Source organism: Gallinula chloropus, assembly GCF_964237585.1.
Source record: "Gallinula chloropus genome assembly, chromosome: 2".
NCBI classification, from domain to species: domain Eukaryota; kingdom Metazoa; phylum Chordata; class Aves; order Gruiformes; family Rallidae; genus Gallinula; species Gallinula chloropus.
The window spans coordinates 93,808,447-93,819,941 of NC_140086.1; the positions used below are offsets into that span (position 1 = coordinate 93,808,447).

The following is an 11,495-nucleotide window of genomic DNA, read 5'->3' on the forward strand; positions in this document are numbered from 1 at the left end:
CCGGGCCGCGGAGCTGCTCCCTCCCTCCCTTCCCCGGGGGCAGCGATGCGAGGCGCGGCCTCCTCCCCGTAGCTGCCGGCGGGCCTTCTCCCTCAGCCCCGCGGTGCCCGAGGCGGCCCGGTGACCCGCCGAAGGGCTGGCCGGGCCCCGCCCGCTCCTGGCACCCCTCCCGCCGGGCTGCGCGGACTTTGACGGCCGCCGGTGGGGCTCGGCCCGGCCCGGCTGAGCGGCTGCGGCAGCGGGAAGACGTCTTCGAGAAGGGGAGGCGGCCGGCGCCATGTGGCAGAGCATCGGACTGACCTTGCTGGTGATCGTGGCCACCCTGGCCTGCGTGCTGCTCTTCATGCTGTGCGGTGAGTCCCGCCCGCGCCCCTCGCCGGGGGGGGGGGGGGGGGGGGGGAGGCGGGGGTGAGAGGAGGTGCGGGAGAGCTGGCCCGGCGTCGGTGTGCAGTGCCCGTGTCCGTACCCCCCAGCTCCGTGTCGTCCCGTCCCCCCCCCCGCTTCCCTTTCTCAATCTCGGTGGTTCCCCTTCGCTCAGATTGAGGGAAGGAAGCGAAAGGGCACAACGGCTCGGGGCGTGGGGGAGCGGGTGTGGCTCACAGCGCCCCCTTCTCTTCGCTCCCAAAGAATTCCGAGCCTTGAAATGCCTCCGGAGCTTAATTCGGTGCCTAATTTGAAGCTCGCCGCTGCTGTAGCGAGCGGGCTGCCCAGCCAGCCGCCCCGAGCGGCTTGTACGCGGGGCTGAGGTGCCGGTGAGCAGAAGAAGTAAACTTGCTGCCGGTGCTCTTCGGCTTTGGGTATCTGTTTGCTAGAACCGGTTGAGAGCACCTCTTCGGAGGTTGTTTCCTTGTGTGGGTCCTGTACTTGAAGTTGTTGGTATGGTTTGATGTATTGTTTGTTGAAAACCGAGGGAGCAAAGTGGAGAGGCAGCTGACATGTAGCACTAAAAAAATGTCAATTCTGGTTCAAATGGCAAAGCACTGTGAAAAGATTTTGCAATATCAGAGGACTGGGTAATGAAAAGGGAGGTGAAATATAGTATTAACGTGTATGGAGTAATGCACATAAAAAGTGTGAAATATATGCACACATAGCTTATGTGGGGAAATATAATGGCTTTTAACTCAGCTGTTAATATCCCAAATAAAGAACTAGCTGAAGTAGTTGCAAGTGTTTCTCAGAAATATCTGTTTAATGCTTTGTAGCAAGCACATAGGCAAATCAAACGCTAGAAGTTTAAAATACAATACAATGTGTTGTTATTTTGCTGCAGGTATCTACCATATGTGGTGTTTATAATGTCTGTGTCTCAAATTGGGCATTTTCTTTTTAGTGTATTACCTTATCTTAAAAAAAATAACCTTAATTTCTTTTAAAAAGTATATGATGGTGAGAGTGTGATTTCTGCATGAAGAAATACTAAATAGATTAGATCTGTCTAGCCTGGAAAACAGATGACTGGAGGAAGGGTGATTATAAAACTGGGTAGGATGCAGAAGGTGAATTGGCAATCATTGTGAAATGGTTGTTACAGAGCAACTGGAGTGCTTAAAATTAAATGGCCAAGCAACAGGCTTAAACCAAAAGTTTTCTTTTGCACAAAGGGAAAATAAATTGCAGGCTCGTTAACAAAGAATGCTTTGGATACTGGAACTTTTATCATTTGAAGTTTGTGGAAGAAAGCTCGACATCTGTGAGCTGTAGTACTGGTAGTCTGATAAGGAAATTTCTGAAATAGAGGTAACTGGGGCTGCAAGGGTATATGAGGGTGCACCTGGTATATGTTCCCTGGTCTGGCACTCTTTTCCTCTGTGCCCTGTGCCATCTGTCCATCGTTACAAACTAAGCAGTGACATCAGTGGGTGGGGGGTCTTATTCTAGTTTCTAGGTGTTGTCTGGCTGCGTTTCATAATTTAGGAAATGGAACACGGTACTTGGCTAGGGTTTTTATCTCTTCAGATTATGCATCTGAGATGTTTACTTACTGTCTTGCTGAAAGATTAACATGATTTTAGAATAGATAATTTCAGCTGAAAGAGACATACTGATCACCCAGTCCAACTGCTGGACCACTTCATGCTTTATCTTTTGGTCAGCTCTGGTATTGAGGTCATTGTCCAAATGGCTTTTCAACACTGACAGGCTTGGGGCATCAACCACCTCTCTAGGAAGCCCGTGCCAGGGTTTGACCACCCTTTTGGTCAATAAATGCTTCTGAATGAATGTCCAGTCTGGCCACGTGCCCCCCCGCCCTTGGTGCATCCTGTCACTGGGTCCCAGACAGAAGCGCTTGGCACCTCCTTCAGCATTCCCCCTCCTCAGGAAGCTGCAGGGAGCAACGAGGTTGCCCCTCAGCCGCCTCCTCTTCAAACTAGATGAGCCCAAGTTTCTCAGTCACTCCTCAGAGGCAGTGTCCTTCAGCCCCTTTGCTATCTTTGTTGCCCCCCTCTTGATGCCTTCAAGGACCTTGACATTCTCCTTAAATGGCCCCGAGCAGCACACAGTACTCCAGGCCAGGCTGCAGCGACACTGAACACAGCAGGATAGGTCTGATTTTGCAACATGCTGTTCAAAATTGGAAACCAGGGTAATTTTCTCCAGGCTCTTCTGCTTCTGTCACAAATGGAAACACTAAGGATCTCTTTAACTTTGCCTGCTAAATTAAACATGTCTCTAATGCTTTCTTGCTTAAAGAGAACAAGAGTAACTAATGATGCTCTTATATATTAAATATTTAGCAGTCTGGGGTTACCGATTGTACATTCAATGTGGATTCAATTAATAATTTGCTTTGAATCCTTCATTGATACTGTTCAGACTAAAATAAAGGGCTTACAGAATGATTGCTAGAGGTAATCTAGATTTCAAAAGTATTCAGCACAGAAAACTTACGTGTTCAGTGGGTTTTGGGGAGGGAGAATTTGAATTGTTATCCTGATAGAAGTGATTCAGTAGGATTTGATGATGATTTACAGTATTGGTAATGATTTCTTCTATTATACAGCATTTATTAATTAATATTGGTACAGTTCTAGCTCGTGTGCTGTGGTTATTAATGGCAAATAGCTGAGGAGAACAGTGTCAAGATCATTACTAGGAAAACCAGCGCAAGCTACTTCCAATTTAGTTGTCTGCCTGTGGCAGTGGTAGGCAGTTTCTTATCCACCTTCTTGCCTACAGGTTTCTAGTCTTTACAGCCTGTTAGACTCTGAGGGAGGCTGTGTGCTGTGTATGACAGGATATGGGTACATACCAGCCAGTGAGACAGGCAAAAGAATGGAGGTCCTGGTTTCGGCTGGGGTGGAGTTAACTTTCTTCCTAGCAGCTGCTATAGTGCTGTGTTTGGGATTTAGGATGAGAATGATGTTGATAACAGATCCGTGTGGTTGTTGCTCTGCAATGTTTATGCAGAGTCAAGGACTTCCCAGCTTCTCATACTGCCCCACCAGTGAGGAGGCTGGGGGTGCCTAAGAAGCTGGGAGAGGACATGCTCAGGTTCCAGGCTGGCCAAAGGGATGTTCTGTGCCATATGGTGTCATGGCTCAGCAGATAACTTGGGGAAGCTGGCCGGGTGGGATCGCAGTCCAGGAGCAAGCTGGGTGTCTCTTAGTGGGTGTTGAGCAATTGTGCTGTGCATCCCTTGTTTTGTACATTCTATTATTATTATTATTATTATTATTATCTTCCTTTTCTGTCCTATTAAACTGCCTTTATCTCAACACAAGGGTTTGAGGGGCTTTTGTTCTGATTCTCTTTCCCCATCCCACTGGGGGAGTGAGTGAAAGGTTCTGTGATTGGTTTAGCTGCCTGCCAGGTTAAACCACAACAATGGAGAAACCTGACACAAGAATGGATGGATGTAATCTGGAGTAAGTTTGATCTGATAAGAATATTTTACAGCCATCTGATGAGAGGTATTGAAACAGCCTTATGAAAAGGACTTACCGTGTCAAGAGTCTAAAGAGCTGTAACCTGAATTTTGAGTGGCTTATAAAAGGGTTCATGGTGTGATTGCTTGTGGAGAACACAGACTTAGATATCCTGGAGGCATCCTAGGATCACGTGGATTTCCACTGCTTATCACAAATATGATGTGATAAGTGCTATCAAAATGTAAGCAAAGGTGAAAAAAAAAATCATGTTATCATTTTTCTAAAGTAAAAAGAGAAAATTCAATGCACAAACTATCAGAAATCACTTGGACAGGTTCTTGAGCCATGTGAAATGCAAATGTTAATGCCTGAATTAAGCATTTATGTCTATAGAAGTGCTTTGAATAACTGACCTGGTTTCTTTCCTTTAAACCTTTCTGGGTACTTGCAACTGCTGCTTTCCATGTCAATCTGAATTCGTTAGGGAGCACCAAAGGCTTGCAGCTAGCAACGTCCCTATTTGTAAACCGATCACATCTGACAAAAAACACTGAGGGACTGTAAACACAGCAGTTTCCCACTTGCTTTTCTGCAAGGGGGCCTAAGGTAACCTCCTTCTTTCTTCTTCCCACCTTTTCTGATTTCCTTTCTCTGCTTTTGTGGATGCCATGTCCCCCTGCAGATGTGAGGAATTCATGCACGGTCAAGGATGCTGGATTAGACAGACGACCAGCTGGGGTGAGCTGCTGTACTGCTCACCTCTGTGTACTTGTTCTGTGTTCCCGATGCAGGAAGGTGTGGAGCCGTGTGATGCTGCCCAAGTGCCTTCAGTGACACAGGTGGAAGCGTTTATCTCCTTTGGTAGAGGCTAATGGGAAGTGGCTTGAGAAACATGACCCTAAAACAACAATTATTTAACTCAAAGTGCTGAAACAAACGTGTAGTTTGCTTCACAAATCTGAATTCAGTTGCAGATGGGAAAACGCTTGAGCCCTGAATTCTACTGGAATAACTCTAATACTTTGTTTAAACAGTTTTGTAACTATCCTAAATGAGTGATTTTGTAAAATACTTCACAAATTAGGAGCGTCATGCTTGGTTAGACCAGCAGTGAAGAGAAAATACCCTTTAATTTGAAGTTGAGGTTAGAAACTGTCCAAATGGGAGATCAGAAGAGAGCAATTTTCCTTGCTGCCAGTCAGCAAGCAGTACCAGGTAGTGTTGCATTAAATGGGACCAGCTTTAGGGAGCGGTGCAGAACCAACCACCGTGTCACATCCTCTGTCACTGCAATGTAGGAGTAGCATATGCTTCCTTCTGTCTAACTAACCTTCTCAATAGCAAAGCTGGGCAGTATGTTATCTGCACCTTTAATGTTGTGCCATTTTTAGGTGACTTGTCAGCTTCTGCAGAAGTTGTCAGACACAGAGCTAAGTAGAACCCTCTTCTCCCAAAGCTCAGGTTAGCATCCAGAGCTCTGTGCTTGCTTTTTTCTTTCTTTTTTTTTTTTTTCTTTCTCCTAGCTGCAGCTGCTTAATCTCTTCTGTGATGGACACCAGCACTTTAATACAGGCAGCATGCACCTTGGGTAATAACCCAGTTCTAAATTAGTCTTCATACACTGGAGGAGTAGCATCCTGTTTTCAAATCAGTAGGGACACAAAGGCAAAAGGATCTTGCAAGACCATAGTAGGGTCAGAAATAGAAGCCAGATCTCCAGACGCTCTTTTGTGCTGTTACCACATCATCTTCCCTTCCTTTCTTGGTTTCACTTGTGTTTCACATGAGAAAACTTGGGGAGTGCAGGGGTAAAGCAACCCATTAGCTCTGGGTTTTTTTGTTTATTCTTTATGATTCAAATGGAACAAGAAAATGCATTCCAATAAAGAAAACCCATCCCCTCTTAGCTTTGCCATATAAACCAGTATAAGGTGAATGAGAGACATAGACCTGAGATTTGTACCCTTCACCTTTTGTGGGCGAGTAATGTAGTCAGATCACTTTGTTTCTTTGCTCTTGGGAAGAAACAGAAAAGGTTGCGTTGAGGTGAAGTCAAGCCACACGATGTGTGTAACGTCCTGATATTACATGGGTGTTACATGCATCTGTGTACCAGTTGGTAAAAGAGGCTTTGACTCAATGGCCATCTTCCCAAACATTGCATTGTGTTTTGTAAGAGGGGTTGACGTACTGATGGCACAATGCCAAATGTGCTTCATGGGTCTCTGGATGCACTGGGCTGTGGCATTTTGACTCTGCAAGGCTGGGAGCTGCTATTTTACCTACATGCAGAATACTGCTTGTGGTAGGTAGGATTTCCTGCTTTGCATGGCAGTAATGTACCGTTGGATCTGGCTCGCTGCTTTGAGACAATTTCTGTCACCAATTCATGTAGAAATGCCATATATATATATATATATATGTATTAAAGTCTAGATACCTGAACAGCTTGTTTGCTGGAAATTTATTGTGGCTACACAAGTGTTCCCCAGGGCTCAGTCCTGGGCTCAGTTCTATTCTGTATCTTTATCAATGACCTGGATGAAGGGATTGAATGCTCCCTCAGTAAATTTGCAGATGACACTAAGCTGGGAGGAAGTGTTGATCTGCCTGAGGGTAGGGAGGCTCTTCAGAGGGATCTGAACAGACTGGACCGATGGGCTGAGACCAATGGGATGAAATTTAACAATGCCAAGTGTAGAGTGCTGCACATGGGACTTAACAACCCCATGCAGTGCTACAGGCTGGGGGAGACTGGCTGGAGAGCTGTCAGGCAGAGAAGGACCTGGGGATGTTGGTTGACAGCAGACTGGATGTGAGCCAGCAGTGTGCCCAGGTGGCCAAGAAGGCCAGTGGCATCCTGGCTTGTGTCAGAAATAGTGTGGCCAGTAGGTCTGGGGAGGTGATTGTGCCCCTGTACTCAGCATTGGTGAGGCTGCCCCTTGAGTACTGTGTCCAGTTTTGGGCCCCTCACTACAAGAAAGGCATTGAGGTCATGGAGTATGTCCAGAGAAGGGCAACCAGGCTGGTGAAGGGGCTGGAGAGCAAACCTTAGGAGGAGCAGCTGAGGGAACTGGGGTTCTTTAGCCTGGAGAAGAGGAGGCCAAGGGGAGACCTTACCACTGCCTTCAACTACCTGAAAGGTTCTAGAGAGATGAGCACCAAAGCAACAGGTGATAGGATGAGGGGGAACAGCTTCAATCTGTGCCAGGGCAGGTTCAGATTAGACATTAGGAAACAGCTCTTCACTGAAAGGGTTATCGGTCATTGGAACAGGCTGCCTGGGGGGTGGTGGGGGGTGTTGAGTCACCATCCCTGGACGTATTTAAAAGACAGGTAGATGAGGTGCTCAGGGATCTGGTTTAGTAGAGGACAGGAATGGTTGGACTTGATCTCAAAGGTCTCTTTCAACCTGGTGGTTCTGTGATATGCTGTTTGACTTCTGCAGGTTCAGTTGAGCCAAGGTTGATTTGAAAAAATAAATCAAATGGCTAAAGAAAATAAACACCAACAGACTGATTCAAATCAAACATTTAAACTTCACTACACACAAAACCAGTAAGACTTCTTTGAGAGCAGCTTGCTTGAACAAACTGGGAGTGTTTGAGGTATAAACTGACGCAGTCAGGTACCTGCCCAGGAAAAGCTCTGCAGCAAAAGAGTGGCAAAGCCAAACTGAGCTGTGTAAAGACAAGGATGTATAGAAATGCCTATTTTTCCTTTTTTTTTTTTCCTTCCTGGTGTATTTTAGGGTACTTTACAATTACTTTATTGCTTAAAAATGCACTATTGTGTAACATGCAGTTCTTCAGTGTGGCATGGTGTTGGGTGCTGCTGTTTTGCAGTGTCCTTAAGAGGCTGTGATAATTCAGGGGAAACACTTTGTCTTCTGCTTCAGAAGTAACTCGGTATGGTGAATCTGCCTCCAGGCTTTGCCTGTGCCTGTGTGTTTTTGTTTAATGATGTACTTAGCTGCTATTGTTGCCGGAGAGGGTTCCTCTTACCCAGAATAACTTGTTCTTCAGGAGCCTGGTTATTTCCGAGGAAATTCTTCCTGAAGTGTTCAGTAACGGGGAGGCGACAGGGAGTCTCATCTGAAGAGGCAGCCTTCACTTCATTCTGACAAGTGTGTGTTTGTTTTTGGGTGGGCTTTTTTTTTAACTTTCCATCTAAGCTGGCACTGCAACTAGGGCATGTGAAAGAAATAAGTCTTTCTCTTTTGATTACCTTACACCTAAACGTCTCTGGTACAGGCTGGCAGATCTTGGGAGGTTTTGAAACTCCAGTGTTTAAGCCTGATCCTCCTCCCACTGTTATCATTAGCTAAGCCTGTTGTAATTTTCTTTTCAATGCACTGCATTGTGATTCGGTTCACCTGTCTGTTATCATCAGTCTAGTTGTCTGTCCATTGTAACCAGTCCTGTTGGCTGATTATTTACACCAGTTTGTTGTCTCGAACTAGAACCATTAAAGTCTTGTTTGTGACATTCAGTATTTTGGCTACCCAGACCATTGTACTCAAACCAAACACAGGAGAAAAAAAAAATAATGCTGCTTTTCTTTAGAGTGCCTGAGAATGAACCATGAGTGTTCTTTAGTATTTCTTCCCCCTCCCAAATGAAAGCAATTGTGTGTATTAAATAGCTTCATTGCAGTGGTAGAGGAACCATGTGGTCTGCTTTACCTAGCCTAAGTTAAAATACCTCACTTAATATATTTTGGTGAACAGAGTTCTTAAATATATTTAAGGCATGCTTCTGTGAAGTGCATTATAACTCTTTTTGTGGAAGGCCCTGAATATTTTTGGGGACACCTCTCAATGTTCTCTGGAAGTAATGCTGTTTCACAGTAACTCACTTTGAAGGTGTTTTAGGAAGGATTTTAAACAAACAAAAAAAAAACCCTGCAACAAACAAAACCCAAACCTAACCAACCAAAAATCCAAACGAAGCAATCTATGCCTGAGAGTTCCCTGCCTGCCCCCGCCCCAGACACGTCAGAGGACTCAGCAGAACATACGGTGTGGTTTTCATGTGCTTCTAAGTCTAGTGTCCCAGATTTTGTCTCTGTCAACAAATTGGAGAGTAGAAGACTTTAAATGCAATGTGCTACTTGGGTCTCACTTCTTGCAAGCTTCCTGTATTAATTTATAATATTTAATGCATTTTCTTTCCCATGTGCACTAGAAATGAGCATGGGTTTTAGAAATCTGATTAATCTTTAATGAGGTTTAGACCCGTGAGAAGAATCTTCAGAATGCATAAACCTGAAATACCCCCCTCAATAGAACCAACCTTCACAAAGTAGCTACTTCCATTTTTACCTGTATGTAGAAAGAAAACTGATGCTGAAAGCTGACATCTGCCACTGAGGTTTTTTCTAGGTGCAGGGGGATTTAATGCATCCGTGGGATGCCAGATTCAATTTAATTAAGTAATTTAAAGATTTAGGTATTAATGGAAAAGGAAATGCTTGATGTAGGCTTTGGAATTAATCCAGATCATAAAAGGTTGTGTTTGCTGCTGTTTTGGAACAGGCTGCCCAGAGAGGTGGTGGATGCCCCATCCCTGGAGGTGTTCAAGGCCAGGTTGGATGGGGCCCTGGGCAACCTTGTGTAGGTCCAGGCCTAGAGGTTGGTGGCCCTGCCTGTGGCAGGGGTTTGGAGCTCAGTGATCCTTGGGGTCCCTTCCAACCCAGACCATTCTATGATATAAAAACTTTCCTCCAAATCCCCTCAGCAACAGAGAAGTTATGGCAGTTAAGTGTGCAGGATGTGAGAAGTATTCCAGGAAGGGTGGGATCCTGTTTTGTCCGAAGCAGTGGCCTGCTCCTGTTGGCGAGACTCCGATCCCAGAAGAACAGCAGCCGTGCTGTGGCTAAACAAACACCGCTTGTTGGTGTTTCTTCCCTTCCCTTGTAGCCCCTCTTGTCCGTGTTGGGAAGTTGGGTTCTGCTGACAGCTGCATAGGTGAGGGGAAGGACTTCCCTAGCTCTGTGAAACAGGGCTCTTGGTACTCGCGTAGCTCAGCAGCACAGGCTGGAATGGCTTGCAAAGCCTTCTGCACGGAGGGCAGGAGTGTTTTGTTTACAGCTCGGTGCGAGGCAGATGGTTTCTGGTGCTGCAAATGATGCTTACGTAGCCTGTTTTCAAACAGCTGTTTAAATTTTATGCTGCTTAACTGTGTATTTCATAGAGAAGCTGCTTTCCTGTTCTGTGGATGATGAAACTTGAATCGTTTGCTAGAGGGAAAGGGATATCACTAGCTCTCAGCTAGGTGAAACTCCAGTCTCTCTTGACCCAAGTGCTTGGATAAAGGAGACCTTTTCAAAGGAAGATTTCGGGTTAGGTTTAGATACATTTAGATCTGCTTGTTAAAGTTCCTTGACCACCTGGCATAGAAACACTTACACAAGACAAAGGAGGATCTGGATCTTAAATATTTTTCAAGAGAAATTCTAGAAATATGACTATCTCAAGTCTTGACTTGCATATTTTTGGAACCCAGGGAATTTTAATAGTGGAGCAGAACTTAAACTGACCGGAGTATGTTAATTGTATTTAAATTAGATTCAGGCATGATGAGGGAGCAACTTGAATTTGGAGGGGTGTGGTCTCCTAGTGAATGTAGGAAGACCTCGTGCATTTCCAAGTAGGATTTATTGTAAAACAGAGTCTTGACTTTAAGGTCTCAGCACGTGTGCTTAATGCCGACTATGTAACACAGCTTTTAAAATGTGATTTTTCTGGAATGATGTGAATGATGAGTGAGGGTAGAAACTTGAGTGCTCTTTTTTACAGAGCCTGTGTAACGAATCCCAAGTCTTTGTTTTAGGTATAAGCACAGAAATCCCTTTTCTCTTGGCGGTTCAGACCTTTACCTGGGCAGTGGTGATCGCCCACCAGCTGCTTTCTGTGGCTGTACAGTTAGGGACGTGTACCTCCTTGCCTGGAGCTTGCGTGTTTCCTTCCAGGTGAGAACAGACTTTATCAAGTCGAATTGGTATTTACAGGACTGCAGAAAGGAGCGGGGCTTTCTGTGGAAGAAAGTTGGAGTTTGCAATTAGAGGGTGGGAGCTGATCAAATGTGTTTTTTCCTAATGTTCTTGGTGTACATTGCCTAAGAGCTGACTATCCATTTGTATGAAGTAACTAAGTAACACCTTTTTGTTTTTTCTTTCTCCTGCAGGCTGGTACGTGGTCTGGCAGTTGTTTTTGTCTAAATTCAAGTTCTTGAGAGAATTGATAGGTGATACGGGATCCCAACAGGGAGACAACGAGCCTTCAGAGACCGAAGGTGAACAGGAGATTCCACCCTCGCCTCAGAGAGGCAGACAGAAATCTGCTCGGCAGCGAAGGGCGCCTACAGAAGACACAACCTAAAGTACTCCATTGAACTTCTGACTATGAAAGGTTAAGCACCTCTGCACTGTGTTGTTCAGTGGTTTGATCTTACTGAAAACTGACTTAAGAGGTAATATTAATACCTGTGGACCTTTACTTCTGAGCTACCCATGTATGCTACTTCGGTAGAGGTTCAGGGAGGGCTTCAGCAGCAAGCCACAGAATGCTGGAAGAAAAGAGGGGCAGAGAGAAAACTCCATGAGAAATTATCTGAGTTGCTG

General features: G+C 45.3%; 1 protein-coding gene across 1 annotated transcript; it reads left to right on the forward strand.

Moving 5' to 3' along the window:
• Nucleotides 1–277: 277 nt before the first annotated feature.
• SMIM13 (small integral membrane protein 13) lies at nt 278–11,253 on the forward strand (the record flags this gene model as incomplete). Its single annotated transcript, XM_084259999.1, has 2 exons — nt 278–353; nt 11,060–11,253. 2 exons carry the CDS (start codon nt 278–280, stop codon nt 11,251–11,253), a joined length of 270 nt encoding a protein of 89 aa, XP_084116125.1.
• Between the last annotated feature and the right edge of the window lie 242 nt (nt 11,254–11,495).